At 36.3% G+C, this 26,629-nt stretch overlaps 1 protein-coding gene across 3 annotated transcripts in view; it reads right to left on the minus strand.

The window, feature by feature from the left end:
- Window positions 1-26,629, minus strand: part of LOC131144640 (uncharacterized) — a 72,694-nt gene that overhangs the window by 9,808 nt on the left and 36,257 nt on the right. The window contains exons 6-11 of one of the 3 annotated variants that reach the window (XM_058093401.1): window positions 20,277-20,395; window positions 15,058-15,450; window positions 14,845-14,979; window positions 7,520-7,657; window positions 7,176-7,331; window positions 6,662-6,901 (exon numbers count right to left, since the gene is read on the minus strand). In XM_058093401.1, coding sequence (XP_057949384.1) covers window positions 6,662-6,901; window positions 7,176-7,331; window positions 7,520-7,657; window positions 14,845-14,979; window positions 15,058-15,450; window positions 20,277-20,395 — 1,181 coding nt within the window. Of the gene's footprint in view, window positions 1-6,661; window positions 6,902-7,175; window positions 7,332-7,519; window positions 7,658-14,844; window positions 14,980-15,057; window positions 15,451-20,276; window positions 20,423-26,629 lie in introns of all 3 variants that reach the window. The other 2 variants (XM_058093400.1, XM_058093402.1) reach the window with 2 other exon arrangements.

A 26,629-nucleotide genomic window follows, 5' to 3' on the forward strand; every position in this document is an offset into this window, starting at 1 on the left:
TGCTCAAAAATATCATTTCATTCCCTATATAAATATGTTGTGGGAATGGGTCTCAAATGCTTTTTTGGAAGATGATTGGGTGAGGAATATTGGGCATTACATTTCTTTTCTTCATTTATATTGTCTCTCTTTAGTGCACAATAAAATGTCATTGATTACTTTCCTAATTCAAATGGGTTACTTCTTGGAATTCCACTTTCGCAGCCCTCTAAAAGATAGGGAGCTAGAGGAACTCTCTTCTTTGTTGGTTTTGTTTGAGGGCTGTAATATCTCATTCTAAGCGACAGTTGGAGTTGAGTTTTGGATTCGTGAAGTTTCTATTCTTCAAAATCTTTCTTTAACCATTTGACCGGATCCTTTAAGTAATTTCTCCTTCATTGTTTAATGTGGAAAGCTAATGCTCCCTACAAGGTTGTTCTTAATAGAGTTAACACCAACAATAAATTGCAGAGCAGGAGGCCTTTGAAGGCATTACCTTCGATTTTTTTGTGTTCAATAGCTCAACATTTACATTGCATCTATTTTTGCAAGCTCTTTTTCTTTGGGAATTTGGAGTATGCCATTTTTCTTTTTATGGGGAGAATGGGTTTGCCCAAATTGAATGGAAGAATTATTACATCTCATTTACAAAATTTGGGAAGAGTAGAGATGGTTCAATCTGGTAGAGTAGTGGCATTGTTGAAGTTTTATGAGGAATTTAAATGGAAAGGAATGCTTGTACCTTCTAAGGGAAGAGTAGCTATGGTACTTTGCTTTGGGATAGGATTCACTACTTGGCTTCTCTCTGGTCTTCAGAAGCATGTTGTTTTGAAGGGGGTGCCTTCCTTGGATCTTTGGAGAGATTGGAAAGCAGTTTCATTTTGTTTGTCTCTAGTCTATTTTGGTTTCTTCTTTTTATAAGAGGATATTATTCTCCTGTCTGTACATTCTTTTATAAAAAATATGAATCGGTTTTCTTTTTTCTATCAAAATTAATTTAAGGATGAGAAAATGAAGGAGCAAGAAGCCCAACTACACCTAATGGGCAACAGTAGCACTCGATAAAGGAATGATTTTGGACTTGCTAAAGCATGTGAATACAGGTTGATACTCCTCTTAAGATAATAGTCGATTCGATTATATCCTCATTTGCAAATATAAAGGCTAGATGTGCAAGAAAAAATTTACTTTGAAATAACTAACAACAAAGGACCTCTTTGTCTAATCTAGTTTTTCATATAGATCCCAACCATAATCCAGAGTGTGATCTTCCTCTGTAATCCAGAGTGTGATCTTCCTCTGTGATCAGTACAAATAAAGTACCATGACAATCAAGACCCCTACCAAAACCACCAATACCTCTTCCGTGACTACCCTGTGAGCCCCAAGTTTACTATCAATATTCTACACTTCCATGGCCAAACATAACACCAACCATGGCTAAGTTGTTCTTGGTCTCAACTTGAGAAGAACAACTAGATCCATCCTCTAGGATCCTCTAGAGTCTAGAATAAACTTGAATGGAAAAGGGCATGGATTTTCCCATAAGGATTTGACAATGATTTAAAGTTCAAGATTTAACCTAAAAAACACATCAAGTAAAAATACTGCTTTCCAATTCTTAAACATCTCAAATGTACTTATCAACAGATAGAGATTTCATTTCTCCAAAACACCCTATGAAGTTGTAGTATTCATTGATAGATCTTGTTAGAGTACCACTTTAACTAACATCTTAAGTTATTAGGTGCTTAAGTTATGGGCCAACAAATCTATATCAAGCTTTAACAATCCCCTGCACATGCAGCCCAATAACACGTGGGGAGATAAACAAACGATAAATAATACTCACTTAGGATATAAATGATTTTTAAACACCGCACAGTAAATGCAAGACTAGAACTTAGGACCTCTTGGAAATTATGGCTCTGATACCACATTAAACAAGAAGTTACCTGAATGCTTAAATGTTGAATAATTTGGTAAAATGGAAGACCTAAACACAATGATACGTTTATCCCGCTATTTATAATATATCTCAAGTACATGCCAATGACAATATTACCCTTACTAACTCATGCGTACTAACATAACACTAGCACATACTAATAGAGCTAAATGATCAAAATAAACATAAAGACTACCCCTCAAACTCGAGCATAGTTATCACATGCTCCTAACTTGCTACAAATGAATTTAACATGAGCACCTGTCAAGGATTTGGTGAATAAATCAGCAAGCTGCAAATTAGACTTCACGTAAGTAGTTGTAATGCACTTATACACAAGTTTCTCATGAACAAAGTACAATCAACTTCAATGTGTTTTTTTCCGCTCATGGAAGACAAGGTTGTGGTTATCATAGATCAAGAATGTGGAAAACCCCAATTTTTCCAACATGTTCAACCAAACATGTTCACATGTACTGAGAGCTATGGCCCTATAATCAAACTCAACAGTGAACACTTGACCTAGCCATAACAGCTTGTTTCTTACTCTTCCAAGAAACAAATTACGACTAACAAAAATGCAATACCTGATTGTGGATCCTATCTCAAGGAAACATGGTACTCACCCCAATCTTAATATAAGAGACCTCTCATAGGCGCACCTTTGAGATATCTCAAGATGCAAATTATTGCATCCCACTGACTTGTTCTCAGAAAATCAAGAAACTGATTCACAACATTTGCTGAAAAATATATATCCAATTAAGTAATTGGGATCAAACAACAAATCACCAATATCTGGCACTCACTGTTAGTATCCATGGGTGTATCAACAAATTTAGATCCTATCAACCCAATCTCATCTAAAATATCGAGAACATATTTACTATATAAGAAGAAGATTTCTATATGAGATTTGTAAACTTCTATAATCAATAAATACTTTAATGGTTCCAAACCTTTAGTCTGAAAATTATTCTACAAGAAATGCTTTAGCCCCAGCTACCTTGATCATCATCACCAATAAACACAACATCCACAAACAAAACAAGAAAAATCCAATTGAATGTAGTCTAACAATAAATTATGGTGATCTATTGCACATCGTCAGGTCAAAAACTCAAGTACTATAGCCCTAAATTTACCAAACAATACTCCAAGACACTCTTTTAAATGAAATAATAACTTCTTGATCCGACATATTAAGCTAGGCTTCCCTAAGCAACAAACCTATCTAGTTGCTCCATTCATCCAACTAATGTAAGTGCTAGTGGTAGGAGTGGCAAAACGAATCAACGACTCCAATCATTAATGGATTGGATTTGGGTTGTCTCGTTTATAAATGAGCATATAAAACATAAAATTCAAATGCACCCAATTAACCAGCGACTCATAATCGGGTAACCGTTAATAAGTAAATAATATTTTAATTTTATTTGTCTTTAATATTTCAACTACTATGAGTTAAAATTATTAAAAAAACCTATCTATTTTTTCTCTTTAATATGCTAATAAATTTGAGTTAAAGTTAAAATAAAATAAAAAATTTTAAAAAAATTAAAATTAAAAAAAAAAAAACACTTACTTTGACTATTCATTATTTTTTTCCACAAAATTTGAATAAATATTAGTCAATATTTTTTTAGAAAAAAAGCAATTATGGTTAAACAGTTAACTCATTGGATACCCAACCTAAACCAGCTTAACTTATTGCATTAATGGTCGGGTTACCATACCTTAAACCCAAACTTAATCTAAACAAGCGGATCACAGATCACCCGTTTGGCATTAATCCATTTTGTTGCCCCCTGGGTGGTGGCCAAGGAGATGAACAAGCAAGGCAAGTTTGGCAACTAGAGAGAATGTCATAATAATCCAAGCCGTACACCTGAGTATATTCCTTAAGAAGAAGGTAGGCCTTAAAAAAAAAGCCGCAAAACCATCTAGATTGACTTTCACAATATACACCTAATGACATCCAACCATAGCCTTTTTAGGAGGAAGAGGTACCAAATCCCAAGTATTGTTATCATGTAGTGCACACGTCTCTTCAACCATTACATCCATCCACCAAGAATGGGATGGAGCTTCAGGAATAAATTTTGGAAGAGAAAATCATAAAAAACAAAATTAGCGATTGGATGTTGGTTACAAGCGCATTTACCTTTCCGAACAACAACAGAAGCATCAACATCATGGGAAATAGGATTATCTTATGAGGGAACTAGAGGCATAGAAGTAGAAGTTCAAGGAGGCTCTCCACCCTTCCACCCTTGAGTCATCATGTGTACATCTGCACATTGGATGATCCAAGCAAAGAGGAAAACTCAAATTAGATGAAGATATAGGAGAACTGGGCAAAGATAATAGGTAAGGATCTAGAAGGCTAGGCAAAGGAAGGGATTCATCAAGGGCAGAAGGTACACACTCGGTAACCCTAGGACTAGAGGGAGAGATACCATGACATACAAACTATAGGATTACCTCTCTCAGCAAAAGATGCAATGTAATAAGATGCTTGTTGGGATGCCTAAACTGCAGGAACCTTAAATACTCCTCAGAGATAATTATAGTATGTTGTTCATCCCAAACAAGTGACTGACGAGGGAACATACTTTTGGGATATGGGGACAGCATCCCAACACACACAACCTTGATACAGCAGCAAATCAGAAACACACAGCAAACAACATCCTTTTGGAATTCATGGGCTCTATCCCAACATACAACCTTTGACAATTGGAGCAAACCACAAGAACATGACAAACAATATAAAAAAAGAATCACAATAACAGAAAAGACAGTAGCGTCCAGGATTTTTCCAACAACTCCTGAACCTGCTTTAAGTCTTTGGTAATGTGGACGATGCTCATAAAGCAACAGGTTTGCATGGGATTATGATGTTTAGGGTCTGGTTTGCCAGCGGCTACGCACTTTGGGTTTAGGTCAGATCTTGCTCCGACACCTTGTCAAATAATTGAGTGAAATGGAAGATCTAATCACCATGATAGGTCTCATCATCTATTTATAATATATGTCAAAGTGCATACCAATGATAATAATACCCTTACCCACACTTACTAACATAACACTAGCAGATTCTATCAATACTAAATGACCAAGATAACCAATAATAATCCTATTCTCTTGGTCGAATTTGAAAAAATTCTCATTCAGTTCAAACATATGAGTTTGAAACTTTCATGGAGATCATTCCACATGACCTTAGCAAGATGAAACATCATATTAGTTGCACCCTCTGATTCCATACTGTTAAAGCTTGATATACATTGTTGGCCCACAACCTAACAGTTAAGCTTTTAGGTAGTGGCAATCTAACATGGTATCCTGAGTTCTAGTCTCGTTGCTCACATTTATTGTGTGATGTTTATAAATATTATTGTATTACCTGCTACGGATTTATTTATTGCATGTTATCTGTCCACATGCTATCAGGCTGCTCGAGCAGGGGAGTGTTAAAGTTTGACATAGATTGTTGGCCCACAACCTAACAGCTTAAGCTTTTAGGTAAAGTCGTAATCTAACACATACCATTTGAAAAAAGCGCAGATTATCTATCATTTTAATTCATCAATCCTCATAATCTTCAAGTCATGAAATGATGGACGCTTCACCAAACATTTAGTATTCTTCTGCATTAATATACACCTTCAGAGCCTGCAATCATAAAAGATAACTGGCAAAACCAGCCAATTTTATGGCTGCAATCAGCACATGGCATTCTCAGCTGAATCCTGATGTGTCAAAGGCATAACAACACAGTTATCAACACAAAGAATATGCAGCCTAGTCAAAAGGAATCGTTAGGCAGCAAGGCCAAAGAAAACCAGGAATGATACAAACTTGAGAAACACCAGCAACAAAGCATATCAGGCAAAGAATACACCAGAACAAACAGCATCCCAAAAGAGGTCGCCACAACCACAAAACAGAAGTTACAGCATCCTAGAGACAATTAAACACATAAATGGTGTCTTTATGAATCATGCTAAAGTCAACCGCGACCACATAAAAACAGCATGCCACAGAATAATAACAGGCGCTCAAACAGCAATGCAGATGATATACCCAGCCTGGCAAATTCTAAAAGCAAACGGAAGGACAGACAGGAGATTCAGTTATCAATTATCAATTAGAAAGCAAACAGCAACTGATATAAGATTGCCAGCAACCAATCATGAACACAAACAGCATCACGCCAGCATCGTCACAGAACCAACCAGAAGAAACAGCAGAACAGCAGTAGCAATCTGCCAGAAACAGTATGTGAAACCCTTCTCATAGGTAGATCACCACAAACCCACCCAGTACCCATAAGATATGCACATGACTGAAAAGAGAAGGATAAGAAACCCTAACAACTCTCAGGAAAGAAAGGAGATTTCTGATTTAAGAATTGATGGGGGAGAGGAGAAAAGAGGAAGAGGAAAGCTACAAGTCAGATTAATCAGGCTTCAAGAAGTATAGTGCTCCAAAACCATGTTGTAAACCTGATAAATCTAATTCAGTAACCAGGAAAACAACAGTACTGGAGAGTTTAAGTCGTACAAGAGAAGAGGGAGAAAAAATAATTGGCCAAAGGAGAATGGCCCTCTCAGACCATCCATACTCCTAAGTATAGATATTCCTGTGGACAAACTTGTCCCTTACAAAATACAAATACATATATGAAAACTAATGCTGCTAAATAAAAAAAAAATGAATACCAAGTACCTCAAGATTAGGGATCAAGTTGCATTCTTTGGCAGACCTTAGAAAGCACTTGATTTTGTAGGCCTCACAATTAACCACAGAGCTATTCAAGACAATACCCAAGCAATTTGGATTAACACAGTGAAAAGCCTTCAGTACAAGGTCAGATAGATTTGCTTCAGAACACGCACAACATTGACACTGGAATGAGTACTCATCTTCCAAAAACTTAAGACGACTTTTACAGTTCCACAGCCCAACCTGCAAAAGTAAACCATAAAGCTTCATAATTGAAATAGTTTTCCCCAAATAAGCCCTGAAGTTCCAATTTCCAAATACAGAAAGGTTGGGTTTGGGACCCTGGAGTTCAAGGCTTGATTTGGATTTCTGTTGATCCCAAATGAAAATTTGAATGAGAAAGAAAAAAAGGGGGGGGGGGGGGGACACCAATTGTTGAAAGTTCCTCTAAAAGGACAGAAAATAAAATAGAACAGAGAAGCATCATAAAAGCAAACACCATAGTTGAAATAGGAACCTGTGGACCATAGGATATCTCAACAGGAGACTCTGCTGCCACAAATTCTATTGTTCGTACAAAGATAGTACGTGAAACGAAATAGGCGTGGATGTTCGGTTGGCACGAATGGTTGAACAAACTGGCATCTCTATAAATAGCTTGACCGACTCTAACCTACAGAATAGTAATGATATAGTATTAGTAAAAGGTAAAACCATAATTTGACAATAAAAATACATGTGAAAATCTACAATGAATATGCAAATCTTAAAACTACTACAACAGGCATATTCAATGAGAAAGTACAGGTACGATTGCAAAAACTGACTAGAAAAAAGAGAAAGCCTCGCATAAATGCAAACCTGTTCCACATTACTCGTTAAAGCGCCACCACTACATGAAATCTTTGTGCCATAATCTAGATTCTCTGGAACATCATTCAATTTCATTCGAACAATTGTCATAGAATTTACCCTAATTTGACAAATAAGTATGACAATCTGCATCAATGGAAGCAGCAGTTATTGGAGACATTGATAGAGATATTTCTAGTTCATCCATGCCAAAAATCAACAGAAATACTAATCTTCATAAGAATGCCACAGACTAGCTGCAAACATGACATTTTGCTGAAAAATCAGAAAATATTAAAAGAAGAAAGATAAGCACTAACATTTATGTATATAAAATAAAATCAGTAAAGTACAGAAACAGTATATACACATGATGATACGACATGCACATAAGAAAACCAGAAAAAAAAAAAAAAAAAGTGATATAGTAAGCGCAGCAAATGTGCCACTCAAACGGAAAATAGGGGAGAGAAATAGAAACACAAGGGAAGAAGAAGAAGCAAATGGAAGAACACGGTGGGTGAAACTCGTGTTAACTTCCACTTCAAATTCACCAAAAAAAAAAAAACTGCTCTTACATGGTTTTCACAGCCCACTTATGAGAAAGCCCAAATTACAAGAAAAGAAAATTACAAACAAACCCCAAGACAAATCTAGAGTAAACCAAACCCCAAATACACATAAACCTACTAAAAATTAAAATAAACACGCATAACGACCACTAATTAACTAAACAAACTTGGTTTAGTGGGTCAAAAAACTACTAATTAACAAAACAAACTTGTTTTAATGGGTCAAAAAAGCCGACCATCAAATTACCCGCTTCCCATCTGACATCAACTCCCTCCTTCCAAAAATAACTTGACTTAGATGAGTTGGGGGAAGCACCAAGGATTCTATCATCATGGAAAGAATCATCTCGATTCAAAGAAAGAAACCAATGGTGTGCTTCAGTTTGGTAAGTGGAAGAGCTCAAGATGGCATCACTTGTATTTTTTCTAGTTGATGGAGAAAATGTGAGAACTTTCCCAGGCATCATGCTTAACCTTGGGAGGATGGATATCACACTGCACAATCTCCATACTTGAACCAATTTTGAAGGTAAGAAACCAATGATAAGGGGCCTTCAAGAAGATATTATTCACGTCAAGCAATCTTGTATGGACTAGGATGTGGCTCAATTTTCAAATTTCAGCTTACTCATAAGAAACTAAATTTGTATGACAATATTTGTACCATCAAAGTACAAAGTTGCTCATGCAAATCACGTTGAGACTAAAAAACGCTCGTTCATCGACCTTAACATTTGAAAGACTTAATTGCAGACTTTAGAAATTGTTTCAAATCACTCTGGAGTCTTCCAAGGGGTGTCTCCAAGGGGTAGAAGTATGAACTCCTTTAGTCAACTACTCTAACAGATTTCTCGCACCCAACACCACTAATAATTTCTCGAGCTGAAGGATTTATGTAGCCCTAGGAGGATGATGCTACATATCCTCCTCTATTAGAGTGGCAAACTATACTACATTTCCAATGGTAATAGGGCAACATACTGCAAGCTTGGAGGTGATGGCTAGTTTCAACTCTTTTCATTACAAAGTGATCATCACATCCTCCTTCCACTCTACGTTGGAATGAGCAGCCAAATGATAGAACATATTACTGCCATATCCTGCCATTCATGTCTTCTTGCTTCAGATTAGAATGTTGCAAATGAACACGCTGCTGGTAGTTGGTAGGCAATTGCTCCTGCATGGCTCGTTTCATTTCATCCACATTTTTATCTCCCCATATCTCCTTTTAAAGATCTATTGCTTAATCCACCAAATTCTACCAGTTCCCATCAATTTAAATTCAAAATTTTGGGCCTTGTTCATGGAATAAGATTGGAAATAGCAATTGAAAGAATACATCCAATCACCAAATTCATAAGGAGAACTCACCAATAAAATCTAAAAGTAACAATTTTTTTCCCTATGATCATTTTGAGCTTCATGCAAGCCAAAAGTGTGGAGAGCGACAACAGCTATGCCACTTTCCTGTTGTGTAAGAAAATCAATGGGCCTCTTACCCAAACCACTTTCTCCTGTTCCCATGTCCCACTAGATGGTTCTGGCATGATGATACTATTTAGATGCTGTCGGTGTCTGTGATTGATTGTGTGCTATCTTGTATCAGTCCTGCTGTTGCTGTTCTGCTCTTCCACTCGATGGTTGCGGCATGATGATTCTGTCTTGATGCCACATGTATTGTATCAGTTTCTGGGTGGTTTTAATTGGTGTTCAACAACTCTATTTCCCGTTCTTGCCAGCACTCACTTTTAGTTGCAGCCAGAATGCCTGCATCTAATGCCAGGTTGTTATTTTAAGTGCATCTGGTTCTTTGTGGTGGTCTACTTAATTCTAGGTGGTCCATTGATTCCTCTAAGAATATTCTATGTGGATCAGAATTACTGTTCTCTGCTAGTGTGTTGCAGCTGTGTTATTCATTTCCAATACTGATGTGTACTGATAGTAGTGAATTGAGTTGATTTCAATGGCCACCACACGCAAAGCTTCGGCTAAGGATAAAATTCATATCACAAAAATCAAATTGGTTGGATCCACCAACTACAGGTCGTGGTCTCAGGCAGTGCATGTGTATACTAATACAAAAGAGAAGTCCAAGTACTTACTGCAATCTCCTCCATTTCCAAATCCAAGGATTATGAAGATTGGACAAAAGAACAATCACTCTGCCTAAATGAACTTTCTACACAATTCTAGCCCTGATGCTAGAAAACATCGAGGAGTCATACTTCCATTTTTACACTAAGGCATTATCCTATTCAAAGAATAAAACCTACACTATTTACATGATGGTTACCCATCCCACGTACACAAGGCAAGCATAATGCCTCAAACAAGCTCAGCTTGTCACATTCTCCCCCATTTATATGATTAACTTACCAATAGACTTTGACACTAAGTACTCTTCAACTTTGCTCACAAACAGTTCAATGTCTTTCGTTGACATCCAGTTGACTTCTTTGTCTCCAAAGCCTGTCCACTTCATTGGGAACTCATGTTGCATCTTTCTTGATGATGTGAGCTCTCTATCTATAAAGATGACTTCAGCTTCTCATCTATTAGGTTGCAATGTCTTCAATGGTGCTCTGATTGACTGACTTTTGCTTGGATCTTTAGCATCGGAAATGAATGATTTGAGGCAGCTAATGTGAAAGAGGTTTTCCTAACTTTGGCCAAGATGGGGACTGGCCCTTTATATTTACGAAGTAATCTCCCTTTATATTTACGAAGTAATCCCTATGCTTCTGCCTGAAAGATAAAGTTATGGGTAGTTCAATATTCACCATAAGATGGGTGCTCTTCCCATTGATCTATAGATCAACAAACATTTAACACTTTAGCTTAGGTAGCTATCGGTTCTTTAGTCTACCACTACAACGCCTTGAGTAAACGCATTGCATCCATCCTCAAGGTTTCCTCCTCATCCTCATCTTGTCTTTGTGTTTCCTCCACAATGGAAGCTTGCAAGGCATTAAGCAATGACATGTGAGGGTGATCAGTAACTATGTGAGAGCCTTGACTTAAAAAATACACCAACTTACCCTTACCACTGGTTGTGTTGAAAGGCCAAGAAGATGAACCTTCCTTTTGAAGTTGATGTCGACTCCCCCACTTTTGGGTTTGCCCCTTTTAAAGGACTTTCCACTAATCCCTCTCAACATGCCACTTTATTTGGACATTGTGGAACTCTCTCCAACATAGCCAGTCAAGCATTCCATGGACAACTATGTAGTACGTAAGTCTTGAACTCTTCGCCGATGAAGTTCAGGCCTTGCCCATGATTTCAATCTCTCAAGGAAATAAAATAGCTTGTCTTTCTATGAGATGTCCCAAATATACAGCATCAAAGCAAAGAATTTTTCACTCTTTCTATACTAGTGTGCTTACAATCTTGCAGTTTGTGTCGAGCAATGTACTCAAGTGTTTCAAGAGGCTTGATCTGTCCCTTCATCCATACTAAGTCTCATCATACTTGGTATGCACCACAGCTTAGCATCACCTCTCAAATACATGATCACCATGGGTACTTTCACCTCTTTCCGAGCTAGTCCTCAGCATATGAAAGTATTGCTCCATGCCAAATAAGAAATTCTACAACTCCTTGACATCATGAGCACCCAGATACGCTCAAGATTTTGGCACCCTTGTTCTTCCATACTCTTACCATTGTAAAGTTGGAATTCCCCATAGCACGAATTATCAAGTTCATCTTGGTAGAAAGGTCACCATCTAGACCTATAAAGGTTCTACCATAGTCCATAGCGCAGAAGTCCTCTGACATTTCCACAATAGAACCCCATTGATGTCATTGAGATCCCTCAAATGCGCCAACACATTTAGCAAGTTTGACCATCTCCACGGCCACATGGTTGGTTGTCTTAGCATGCACCTCTAGCGCCTCAATTCTCTTGGTATTGGTGGACATGGTCTCTTACCAATGCTTCACACAATCCTACAATATGAAGACAAATCAAATTCACAAAACAATTAACCAAGCTCTATTACCAACTATCACAGGTCGAACTTTTCACACTTTACGAAGGTCATGCAGCACTAGTTATAGCATTCTTGTTTAACTATTAGCTGAAAGTATATCATGATTTCATCACATGAACAAATTCTCAGCCATCAAATACAAAGTTAAGCAAAAGTAGTAAACAAGTATGAAAGCAGACAATAGTCCCACAATAAACAATAAAGCAACACAATTCATTATTAACACCTCCATAACGTGTGTTTAGTGAGGGGAGCAAGTATGCTAAACACATTTACAATAGCTAGGGAGTTATACAATGACTTATGAACATCCCTTAATGAGCTTTCTATGTTATAACAGCTAACACTAACAAACATCAAATTGACCAAGGAGTCACACTCCCATTTTACACTAAGACACTATCCCTACTCAAAGAATTAAAACCTATACTACTATTTACATGACGGTTACCATCCCATGTCACAACGCAAATGGTCAAAGGCAAGAAATGTCTTGAACAAGCTTGGCTCATGACACTAGGGGAAAATCTCTATGAAAGCTTCTAACAAGATAAAAATCAAAATTATGTTTTTGACCTAAAAAGTTTTTCAAATATGAATAAGAACGTACGTTCATTAGTGAGTATTACAACACTCTAAATGGTACATGGGAAGAAATCAATATTTATCAACCATTAGTTACAACATTGAGATGATTAATAGGCAATTCCAGCATTGAAATAATGAAGAGACAACGAGCAGAGTTTTTGTCTAGGTTGAGCCTTGAGCTTTAACTCAACCACAATCAATTCTTTCCCGGGAATCCATACCACCCACAAATGATGCATAAGCTTGAATTTGATGGATCACCAAAGATGGCTCTCAGTTTTCTTAAGTTTATTCTCGTGATAGTTCGGCAATGGTTAGCAGTGCCTCTTAACCATGTTTTATTTTAAAGCATGCGTTATACCACGATCCCACTCCCATTCCACGAACTAGGGCATTCCATGTTCTAGGTAACATTGCCCCAATCACTACACTTTAATGCCTAGACTTTTATTGAGGTAGTCAAAGGAGGAGCACTCCCACAATGAATTCCACCACCCCACAAAATTTCAATCACAATTCCCTTGTCAATCTTAATTTCTTGAACTCCACTACACCAGGTTCAAGTTCCAAGAACTTCAAAACTTTTTTTTTTTTATAGAAAAAGAAATTCATTCTATAGAGAAAGAATGTACAATCGGGAGAGAAGAAATCTCCTTTACGAAATATGATAACCCCAACACCCCCCCCCCCCAAAAAAAAAAAAAAAAAAACACACACACACAATGTAAAAGGCAGCAAAATAAAATCAGCAGGCCCTAAGAAGAGAATGTCAATCACGCTGAACATCTAAAAACCACATCCCCTTGAAGTTTCCATTCCCCACACACCATAAAGAAGCCATAAAACAAACTTTTCCACGCCAGAAAATATGATAGCTTCTTCCCTAAAAATATATGCAAGTTACATTCCTTTTGCAATCCTCAAAACACTGCAAATAAAGCACAACTCCATAATGCAATTCCTTCCTTCTTCCTACCAAACCCCACAAAAGATATTGCCAAGAACTTCTTCACTGTCCTTGGACAAACACAACTTTCTCCAAAATAATTGAATAGCTTGTTCCAAACCTTCCATGCAAAATTGCAATGCAAGAAAAGATGTGAAACAGATTTGAACAATGAAAACACAGCATACATATATCAGGAGAGAGAGCCTTTAAAGACCTCCTAATCTGCAGCAAGTCATTAGTATTCAAAACATATAATGAAAAAACTTTTATTAGCAGTTATCCTAACAACCAGTATGACTACAGGGTGACAAAATCATGCTCAACATAAGAATATTGTTTCCTCCTTCCATTGCACATGGTTGCAAGTGCATAAAATAAATATTAGAATGACCAAGAAATGGATATTCATGTTTGTCAAATGAAAATTTTGATAAGGATGAGTTTCCTTATTAAAATTAAGTGTCCATCACAATTTTTTAAAGGCGAAGGCTGAAGGTGAAGTGTATTCACCCTTATGATGTGAGGCATGCTGCATAAGCTTAGCCTTAAGGCATTGAAGTGTAAGACTTTTGAGATTTTTTTTAAGAAAATAATATATAAATGCATTACGTAGAAAATTATATATAAAACTAAAAAAATCAAATATGATCTGTAAACAACATGTTGGCTATTCAAAAAATGCTGACTAGAATTTATTAAGTAAATCATGCCGAAAGATAGCTACAACTACAAAATTCAGATTATTTTCATTATCTAAGAAGCAACCTTCAATTATTTTGGGAAGGTTGAGACTCAAGAGTTTGAAAGATTAGCTTATATTAGACACAAGATTAAAATTTTCTAAACAAATTTGACTCGAGATTCACAAACCCAAAATGCATAAGCCTCAAATAATAAGGCATAAAAAGTGTGCCTTTCGCTTAAATGCATTAGCCTCATTGTGTTGTTAGAATTGACTCCAGTGATAACTTTCAAGTTTTTGATATACCTAATGGGAGCAAGTATAACAACGTCCAGCCAAATATCAAAGCTTTCTTATTCTAGAATTTACACTCAGAAGACCTGGTAATAAAGGTGGAGAAAACAGAAGGTCTATCTTATTAGATACATTAGTTCATCCTAAAATGGTGTACAAATGATCTACGGAAGCTTCTGTATTACCTATTTCAATCCCTACAGGTGACTCTGCCAGCACGTTTACAGTGAGAGAGAGAGAGAGAGAGAGAGAGAACCTGTGTTATGTAGCTTCCATTTATTGGAATTTCAATGCTGCAAGAAGTACGGAGGCAGCATAACAAAACAATGGAATATATGTGCAACTCCAATTTCCTTCCAGGAGGCATTTTTTCATAATTGTCACAAAGTTCCTAAAACAAAATTATAAAGGCCATCAGCAGCCAGTTACATCCAATCATAAATCAGCAGCAAGACATTTAATAATGTACCAAAACTCCTGTTAAGTTAGCAATATCAGTGGATCCTCTATGTTGCTTGATGGACTTCACTAGTACTCGACCAGCTAGAACTATCTCAGCTGGCAATACTGCTGGCCAGTGTACACCGTTACATTCATGTTCATGTTCAGAAATATGCTCAATGGCACATTCAGGATCATCGGCCAAGGTAACATTGGCAATATGATTTTTAAGTTCATTAGACTGATTTTTAAGAATATCATAGTTCTTTTGGTAGTTCTTGGACATCTGACCCCCAGCCTGTATTAGGCAATGCTGGGAACAGTAAAGTGGTATTGAACATAATGCACAAGGGACGTTGTCAGGGGGTAGGTCATTGAAGCAGTAATGACAATGAGTTTCTCGACAGTGCTTCAATATTATCTGCAAATCACAGGATTTATGTTAGACAACAATACTCAATATTATCTGCAAATCACAGGAATTATGTTAGTCAACAATAATGTGAACAGAGTCAATAGTAAGGCAAGGACTAAACTAAAAATTGCAGCTTCAGGGAGGAGTAAAACAGTTTGATCATAAAGATAATAACAGGCTACCCAATATAGCATGTGGATGATTTCTTTTAGGGGCCATTTAATACCTCAAATTCCATCATATGGCAGCCCAAAACTACTCAAGCAAATAAGAAAACTTAGTAAAAGGTTTGTATTCTGATATCATCACTTTATCAAGTCTAAGAGTAACATCACTTTATCAAGTCTAACAGTGACATCGTATGCAAGCAAGGACTAAATTGTATTTGCAAAACTGTTAAAATTAGGATGTTTTATTGGGCTCATATATACTAGATCCTAGAAAATTATTCTTCAGCATAGTATTACGTTTATTTAAGTTTCTAAAGGTCTTTTTCTTGCTCGAAATATTGTAATGTAAACTACTCAAACAAATAAGAAATTATAAATAAAAAGTTTGTTTGATGACCTCATCACTTTATCAAGTCCAACAGTGCATGGTATACAAGCTGGGACTAAATTGTATTTGAATTTTTAAGAAGTTAGGATATCATTATTAGGATCAAATTTTCTAGATCCCAGAAAATTATTCTTTAGCATAGTTTTTAGTTTATTTCAGTTTCGAAAAGTATCTTTCTTGCTCCAACATTGTAAAATTTTATAAAGTCCCCATTTATCAATCTTATTGATACATTTTGGCGGACATTCCTTCTGCATCAAGTGCTATCAAAGCAGTCTTTCAACCAGCTGTATATGTTCTTTGATAAGATTCATAATATCAACTTGACTCGCCACACTGTCAGGATTTTCTGCTAATTTCAACTTAAATATTCCTAACTGCAAAGTTATGCCACCGCTTTTACATCCAACAAGAAATGTGTGCTGCAGGAAGCATGAAAAATGAGAGAACATTTATAAAGGATGGCAACTCTCAACTACGATCTGAGCCCCGACTGTCTCGAGCTCGGGTTTCAAACCCACAGGATTGTTATCTGCATCGACGGCTTTTGCGTGGACATCAGCTATCATGAATTACACAATGTTAAGTTCCTCACGAATGCATTTCATCCCAGCAAAGTTCTTTGTGTTACTCCTTTCCCGCTGTTATAACTGAAAGTACTCCAGGGATTGATTGTACAAAGTACAAACATGTAACATTACCAGAATATAACAGCCTGACATATCCAAGTGCATGCATATTCATGCAATCTACAGTTCCATCAAGTTCCACACAGGGAGATAATCAACGTATCTCCTTAAATCCATACTTCCTTTTTTAATCACTAGGCGCAGATTGAAACAAGTGTTCGAATTTACCTTAGCCTCTCAAATATGTCATAGCACCATTCATCCACCGCACCTAATTATTTCCATCAAACTTCTTGATTGTCATATGTTGCAGCCATGAAGGGAACATACTTTTGGGATACTTGGACTCCATCCCAACCCTCACAAACTAGACAAACAAGGAACAAGATAAGCAACGATAAAAGCCTCTAATAAGGTGAACTGAAACAATCATGAACACACAAGCATTTCACTGCCGTAACCCCAAGGAAACCAATACGCAATCATAACTCTAATGATAACAAACAACCATTAAAAAATACCACGAGTGAACGACCAGGAAAGATCAGGTCTTTGAACAAAAGACATGTCTAATCAACTTCATTTTTGGGAGCATTGAGGGATCCTAAGCAAATTGGACAACCAGGAAAAGTCAGGTCTTTGAACAAAAGACGTGACCCGACAACTTTATTTTAGGGAGTATAGAGGGATTCTGAGCAAATATCACAACCAAGTCCCACATCTAGACACATAAGGGATTCTAGAGATCGAGCTACTGCTGTGTTTTCAGGTGACTCTTGAAGCTATTTCTGGTGTTCGGTCAGGTGGACGAACCTCCTACAGTGACAGATTTGAATCGGATTATGAGGAGGCTTAGGTGATGTAGGACAAAAAGCAAGACCTTGAGTAGATCCTTGCTGGACAATAATTAAGAAGAGTAGGGTTAAGGAATCATTGGGTTAAATTACTAGTTTATTATGTGTGTTTAGTATTAATTAGAATAGGATTATGAGTATTTGGGGGTTGTTTAAAATTTTTGTGTAAAGTAGGGGTATGTTTGTAATGTAGTGTAGTTTTAGGGTTTACGTGTAATTTCATGTAAAGAGGTTAACTTATAAAGAGTATGTGAAAGCCATGTTGTAGGCAGTTATTGATGAATATGAATTGGAATTGAACGTGATTTTTCCCCTGGTATCTCCTCTCTCCTCCCTTCCCCTTCCTTACTCTCTTCTCATTTCTCCATGGCTGCAGAACCATGATGCTGCCCCTACATCATTTGGTATCAGAGCCCAACCACGATCTCATTCTTCCATTTCAGTCCCCCATTCTTCCCTCACTCTTCTTCTCTTTTCTTCTTCTTCCTCCTCCAGTCTTCTTCTTCCCTTTTATTCCCTTCTTCCCCTATTTCACTGTTCTCTCTGCTGTCCAGCAGCCCCTTCCCTCTACTTTCTGCTCTGTCCTTGACCCACAGCTCTGCCTGCAGCAGTTTTATCCTCCTCTCTTTCCTTCTCTCTTTTTTCTTCTTCTGCTCTTCTCCTTTCTCTGATACTCTTGCATTCTGAAATTCTCTTAGTTCTTTCATCTTCCATTCTCTCCACTAATCACTCTCTTTTCTTTGTCAGTCTCTCATCCCATCATCTCTGTTTTGAAATTTCAGTATCAAAAAAAATAAAATAAAAAACACTGAAAGCTAGTGTCTGAACTTTTTATGAAATTCCAGCAGTGTCCCCATGTGCTCAAACACCACTTTCCAGCTACCATCCTGCACCACCACCCACATCATCAAAGACAGAACACTCTGACGCCCCTTCCCATATAATTTCACCACCTTCCGATCACCGGAACAGTTTCACACGCCGACCAAAAGGATTCCAGCGGTCAGCCCCCTTGATTCCCTTAGTTTTGGTGATTTTCTTAGCACACTGCCACCACCACTAAACTCGTCATCCCCTGATCTCCCCTCGACCAAAGTTTCATAGCCAGAGGTGCCTCACCAGCAGCACGCACGCCCCACGCACCAGCGAGCTGCGACTGGGAAACTTCGAGTGTTCCACAATTTCCAGTCTTGCGAAAAATTGCTTCAGCCATGATATTTTTGGTTTTCTTCACGATATTTTGACCTGCAAGGAGATATTTTGTTTGTGGACACAACATAGTGCAAGCAAGGGTGATATTTTTCTTTGTGAATTTGCTTCATTTCACAAGGACAATCAATATCAATGGTGAATTGAAGATAGTTTTTGAGAAATTGGGAGTAAGGCTTGCGGGAAATTGTCTTAAAGGGCTGTTGGTGATATAAAGCTGCAATACATAATTTAGCAACATTGGTGACAAATTATAGGAAAAAGAAATGCCATTTGGCCAAACTTTGGGCACAATGTCAAGCTTTTCAACACCTCTCACAAATGCGAGAAAAGGTTTGCAAAATCATCATTGATGGAAGATGTCTAATGAATGTGATTTCTGTAAATGGAGTCACTCAAATACAGCTTCATCCAGAACCTCACCTAGAGCCTTATGAGATGTCTTGGATTGATAACACTACCTTCGTGTTTATGAAAGATGTTTGGTTCCCATCCAAATGGGTGAATATTTGGCTTATTTTTGGTGTGATATCCTACCTATGAAGATTTACTCCGTGGTTCTCCTTTGTTAGATGATTTGGGTAAAACTCAAGGACAAGGGAATACATATGTCTTCCACTACAATGGGAAGAAAATAATTTTGAAGCCTGCTTTACCAACCAACCAGGACAAAGAATCTGAGGTTAGTGATCATGTCAAAGTTACTCAAATTGAAGATGCTACAAGCAAGGTAATGGAAGTGTTTGAAGAAATCCAAAGTCCTTCAAACATTCCTATTGTAGAGTTTGTCAACCCTGATGAGTTCATTGATGCTAATTCTCAAGTCAAGTCTATGGTGCTGCCAATGGAACCTCAATTCTTGCCTCATTCAAGCATTGGCTTTTGAAAAGTTCAAGTTTGCTTCTCCATTTTGATCCTCCAACATTTCAAAATTCAAGGCCGAATTTTTTCTAACTAGGGGAGAGTTGATGTAGGACAAGAAGCAAGATCTTGGGTAGATCCTTGCTGGAAAATAATTAAGAAGAGTAGGGTTAAGAAAATCATTGGGTTAAGTTAGTATTTTATCATGTGTGTTTAGTATTAACTAGAAAAGGATTATGGGTATTTGGGGGTTGTTCGTAATATTTTTGTAAATTAGGGTATGTTTGTAATGCAGTGTAGTTTTAGGGGTTTACGTGCAATTCATGTAAAGAGGCTTTCTTATAAATAGTGTGTGAAAGCCATGTTGTAGGCATTATTGATAAATTTAAATTGGAATTGAACATGAGTTTTCCCCTGGTATCTCCTCTCTCCTCCCTTCCCCTTCCTCTCTTGTAATTTCTCCATGGCTGCAGAACCTTGATGCTGCCCTGCACCATTAGGGTTTGGTTCAGCAGTGGCTACGGCACTTAGAGTTTAGATCTCTGATACCATGATGAAGTATTGTGTAAACCAGACAAAGTTGGCACTCAAGATCGAGAAAAGAAGAGAAGAAAAGCCCATGAATGATATGCAAATTGATAAAATACAAGAATAATGAAATGAAAACTTATTGATTTTCAAGTTTAAGATAACTAAAGAAGTCAATAAGACCTACTCATACCGCAGCATATGGTTCTTCAGAGTGAACCAAGGAAGCTGGAGGAATGTTACATGGTGAAACCATACCTCTTCCTTTACTTGGTGTGGTGACACATCGTAGTCTTATTTGTAGTTGCTCGTCTGCCACAAATGATCCACAACATCTTACTGTCTCAAAATTAAGAAAAAACACTACTTATTATAAACATATGTTTGAGAATGTTCTTAAAATATATAAATTATACTGAAGCTAAAGGCTCTGCAAGGGCAAACTACTATCCTGCATAAAAGAAAGCTATTTGGGTGTAGTACAATAAGCTTTTCCCAATGGTTGAGCACAATGAAATATTACTAACTTCAAGAAATGGCCTTAAGAAAATGTAAGGAGATGTAGTACTAGTCTTTAGAATATAAGGAAGAATAGAAGATGCAATCTTCAAAAGAAGCAATCACTATGGTTAAAAATTTTCATTTTATTTATTATTTTTTCATATAAATAAAGAAGAGAAAAAAATCTTCATTTTTTCTCTCTTGACTACTTTTTCCATTGCGTTTCTAAACAAAAGAATTATGTCTCTTCTTATTTAATCATTTAAAGCGGTAGAAAAGCACATCATTACTAAGTTGTGAAATGTATCCGCTCAACAAAATTTAAGAATAAGCAAAAAACTATGAAAGAAAGGAGTCAAATGGAAAATTTCTGGCAGCCCACCAACAAGAGTCCCTTAATTGTTCATCAATGGCAAGATTCAAAGGGTATGAGTCAGCACTTGCAGGGTTTGCCTATTACTCAAGAGTAGGTGACTGAAAGCACTCAAGGAAGACCTCCATCCCTTGATTTTTATCGAGCATCTTCTAGTGTTGAAGGTCTGAAGTGTTGTAAGTTCTGGATTTTTGAAGTCCTGAAAGTGATGTTTTATTCTAGTATGTGCTGCCTGGCTTCATCTGAAGATCCCTCCCACAATAATACAGCCATGGTTACTGCCTCAAACTGTAGTAAGAGTTTTGGAGGGCGAAGATGAGGTATGGATTGTGGTTGTGGCATCAGTTTTGTATTAAGATGAGGAGTTCATCGTGGCAATTTTTGCATTTGCACACATTGTGGCAAGGACAACCATACCTTTGATCATTGTTGGGATCTCCTTAGGAAACCTACTTGGGCCAATAAGTTTCTTGCAAATGGTGATTCTACAATAGAAACTTCAAATGCACCAAGCCACTTCACTAGGAGTTGAGTACATCATCTACTGTACCCTGGGAGGAGTTTAACAATTTTTTTAGCATAGATCAACAACTCCAATCTCAGTCTTTTACATCTAGTGCTACTATGACCAATTCAGGTACAAAATGGAGGTCAATTTCTGTCTTGCATAATTTCCATTGAAATCTCAAAAAATCATCCAAAATTTATCGAAATCTTGAAATTTTAGTGAAACTTGTCGAAATTTTAACTATACAATGAAATTTCCCTAGAATTCAAATGAGAGATTTAGGAGTGAAGTGAAATTTCTCTCTTAATTTATTTTTATCGAAACAAAAGATTATTACAAATGCTTTTGAAATTATATGAAAAAATAAAATTACAGCAACACTTTGTTTAACCATTCATGTCTAAATTATCATTATTTGTATAATAAATAATATTTAAATGATTTATGAATTTCATTTGTATTAACTAAGCATATTTAATGTACATTATCTTATATTATGTTTGATACACATACTCAAGTTCTTAAATTTCGATTTTGATTCAAATTTCAAAGCTCCAAAAGTATGGAAATTTCAACGGAAATTTTGATTTTGGTGTCAATTTCAATTTAGATTTGGAAAAATAATGGAAATCAGTAGTAAAGCATGGAATTCTTTTATGAAGCTTTAGAAATGATTGATAGACATAATAATGCAAGTTTTAGGACTAATATATTACAACTAAATACATCTATGTTGTGTATGAGGTGGAGAAGTTGAAATATAATATGTGCATCAAACATATTTGTAAGATAATGTACATTAAACATATTTAGTGAATCAGTTAATACAAATGAAATTCATAAATCATTTAAATATTACTTATTATACAAATAATAATAATTTAGACATGAATGGTTAAATAAAATGTTGTTGTAGTTTTATTTTTTCATATAATTTCAAAAGCACTTCTAATAATCTTTTGTTTCAAGAAAAATAAATAAAATAATTTAAGAGAGAAATTTCACTTCACTCCTAAATCTCTCATTTGAATTCCGAGAAAATTTCATTGCATAGTCCAAATTTCAACAAGTTTCGCTAAAATTTCAAGATTTCGATAAATTTCGGCTGATTCATTGAGATTTCAATGAAAATTATGCAAGACGGAAATGGACTGCCATTTCAATTTCAAGGGTCACGAAAACCGGAGATTTCAATGAAAATTTCGACAGTTTCATGAAAATTTAAGACCATGCAAATACTATATTACAACTTTTCCACCTCATACACAACATAGATCTATTTAACTTGTAATTTATTAGTCGTCAAACTTTTATTATGTCTATTAACCATTTCTAAAGCTTCACAAAGAATCCCATACTTTACTACTGATTTCGGTTATTTTTTCAAATCAAAATTGAAATTAACATCAAAATCGATATTTTCGTCGAAATTTTCATACTTTTGGAGCTTTGAAATTTGAGACGAAATCAAAATTTAAGGCCTTGCTTGGAGCCTATTTTTTGCTCGGGATGTCATCTATTGTTCTAGGGGGACAAATTCCCTTCTTCATCATGTACCCAAAAACATCCATGTTCTCTATTGTGCCTCATGTGATTGGGTGCACATGTTTTGTTCATTTTCCACATACCAGACACAAAAAATTTTCTCCTCTTAAATGTGTCTTTGCTAGGTACTCAAGAACTCAAAAAGGATATAGATGTCATGATCCCCACACATGTACGAAATATGTTAGTGACAATATCACTTTTTTTTAAGGGGACATCTTATTTCTCCAGTTCCAGGTCCTCCTTGGATGAATTTATTTTGATTCCATCAATGATTCCTAGTCCACCCTCTTGTGTTGATTATCCTATTCCCACTCAAGAAATCACCTACTCTTCTTCAAAATTAATTAGTTACAAATCTAGAGAAACAATTAAGGGTTTATGAACAATGGAAAGCAAGCACAAGCATCAGTACCACCATGTAATTGCTCCTTTTGCTCATCATTATTTCAACTTCTGGCTCTGAAGATCCATCCCAATGTGACTTGGACTTTCCCATTATTCATTAGAAAAGTACTCAAAATATCTACTCAGCCGTCCTCAGCTTCTTATCTTGTTGCTCATCATCTTTAAGTTCTTCATCTTCCCAGTCCAATGCAATATTTTGCCTTTGTCTACTTCCTCGGCTTCTATCCCTTACTCGCAAGTTGAAGCGCTTGCCAACCGAGGGTGGAAACATGGAATGGATGTAGGCATGGATGCCTTGACCACTCGAGGGACATGCGACTTGGTGGATCTTCCTCGTAAGAAGTTGATCAGGTGTCATTGGATCTATACCATCAAATATATTCCTAAAAGCTCTATCGAATGACTAAAGGCATCATTGATAGACAAGAGATACACCCAAACATATGGTATTGATTATTTTGACACCTCTCCCATTGCTTGACTAAATTCAAGGACATAAAATTGGATTTCAATGGAAATTTCAATGGTCTCAATTTATAGAAATTAATTTTGATTTCGATTTGATTTAAAGAAGTCACAATAATTTATAGTGAACAATGGAAATTTACAATGAAACTTTGGGAACCACTAAAATAGATTATTATGCATTATTTGGAAGCAAAAAAAGAAAAAGAAAAAGCATATATGACAAGTTTTTAGAATATGGAGTATATAAATTGCATATTGTGAAGCAAGCAAGACAATAAAGAACACTTCTAATAATAATAATAATGACATGGTAAAATAGCAAGGTATGTGTTGTAATTGGGCAAACGTTGATTGGGAACTGGAGGGGGCAAAATAGAAAAACAAGTTAGAGAGTGCATTTTAGTATCATCATCATCATCATCATTATCATCATCATCATCATAATATCTAGGTATGCTTAGTTTAGGACTTCAAAACTAGGGTGAATAGATGAGGTACGCTTAGCTTAGAGCATCAAATTTTATTTTTCTTTGCCAACTTTTTCCATCAAAATTTGAGCAGCAATGTCAATTTTATAAAAATTTACCAAATTTTCAAAATTTAATCTAAATTTAGCAAAATTTTTATATTCGACCAAAATTTATCAAAATATCAAAAGTTTTCAAAAATGCATTTGACAATAAATTTTGATTCAATAACCTCAGATACTCAAAATTTCGATATTTCGATAGAAATTTCAGTCATTGTGTATTTTTTTATTAATCTAGCTGGTAGTTAATTGATTGGCCCTTATACTAGTTGGATGTGAATAATGCCTTCTTGAGATTTGCAAGAAAACATGAAGCAACCTCCTGGGTATGTTGCTCAGGGGAAGGATGGTACAATATGCAGGTTACATAAGGCTATTTATAGTCTTATGCATTCTCATCAACCCTAGTTTGACAAATTTAGTGTTGTAGTCTCTACATTCAGCTTTATCCAGTGATACTTTGATCACTTGGTTTTTGTCTGCAAAAAGGACACTGATGTGGCACTTCTAAGAGTTTATGTTGATGATCATCGTCATTGGCAATAACCAGTGTGGGACCAATCTTAAGTAGTGCCTTCAAGTAAAATATCAAATCAAGGATTTGGGTACTCAGCATTACTTTATTAGTATAGAGATTGTATACTGCAGGAAAGGGTTGAATCTATCCAAGTGAAAATATATGTTAGACTCGTTGATACTCCTATCCCAATGTGAAGTTGTCTAAGGATGTTAGACTTGACTTTGAAGACAAATGTGAAATATGTTGGCAAGTTTATATACTTGATTGTTAGTAGATATAACATATATTTTGCATTGGGGGTGGTGAGATTATAAAGAATCCCAAACTACCACATTAGGATGTTGTTTGTAGGATTTTGTGGTATCTCAAAGGCTCTCTTGACAAAGGTTTGAATTGATATATTAATTCAATAGAAATTGTGAGATAGTGAGATAGTCTAATGCAAACTGGGTGGCTCCGTTGATGATCAAAAATCTATTATAGGATACTACACACTCGTCGAAGGTAATCTTGTTACCTGGTGTAGCAAGAAACAAACTACTGTGCCAAGATCTATTGTTGAAGCAGAATACCAAGCTATGGGTCATACTATGTGTGAGCTTATGTGGCTAAAGTCTCTTATATCAGAGATGGGATTCTTGGTAATGAAGCAAATAGATATGCTTTGTGAAAATCAAGCTGGCATCTATATTACTAGCAATCCAGTGTTTCATAAACGAACAAAACACATTGAAGTTGATTGTCTTTCTGTAAGGGATGTCGTGTTGATGAGGGTCGTGAAAACTCTCTTTTTTGGAAAATTGTGGATCAATTGGGCTATGTCTTCACGAAGCCTTTATTTAAGCCTACCTTGTCTAATGGTTATTACAAGCTACCGTTAGGTGACATTATATGCCCCCAGCTTGAAGAAGAGTGTTAAATAAGAATATCTTATTTTAGGAATTAGGTTGTGTTAATGGGGGTATTTTTTCCCTTAAGACTTTATTATTAACAATAATATATAAGAAAGCAGACCTAGAGTTGTATGTAGACTACTAAAAAAAAAAAAAAACTGCTGCAAGCCTTTCCTCTTTTTCTCTTCTTCTCCACTTCTATTCTCTTTTTCTACTCTTCTTTGCTCCATCTCTAACTTAACAACAAAACCAAATCAAAGCTTTTATCCTAGAGGGGACTTTGGCTTTCCAAAATACTGCAGTTATGAGGAAAGGACAAGTTTGTTCTAGTCAAATGCTCAAAGAAAAATTTACATAAATAGAACTCTTGAAGAATCTAAACCCCGTATCCAATTGTCCATCTCATTTTGAAATATGATATTCCCTCAAACAGCACCAACAAAGAGAGTTTCACCACCTCCCTCTCATTGACAGACCTTGGGAAAAATGGAATCTCATGAAGTACTAAACCCTTTTGAGATAAGAAAGGAAGAATTAACATCATTATGCACGAAGGAGAGATTGTCTCTGGAAAAAAGATGAAAATAACAGAATTACCCACGCAAGTATCTTCCTAAAATGAATTCAAGACCCATTCCCCACAACATATTTGGCGTAAAGAACAAAGAGGGAATAGGTGTGGGCAATACAGCTTCAAGGACTCTCAGCAGAACATTTTGTTCTAAATTTCCATCCCACCCATTATCTTGCATGACAAATTTAATCTTTATAACTTGGCAAAGGGATTTCCCCTCTAACGGG

The sequence above is a fragment of the Malania oleifera genome, chromosome 12, assembly GCF_029873635.1.
Source record: "Malania oleifera isolate guangnan ecotype guangnan chromosome 12, ASM2987363v1, whole genome shotgun sequence".
In the NCBI taxonomy this organism is placed as follows: Eukaryota; Viridiplantae; Streptophyta; class Magnoliopsida; order Santalales; family Ximeniaceae; genus Malania; species Malania oleifera.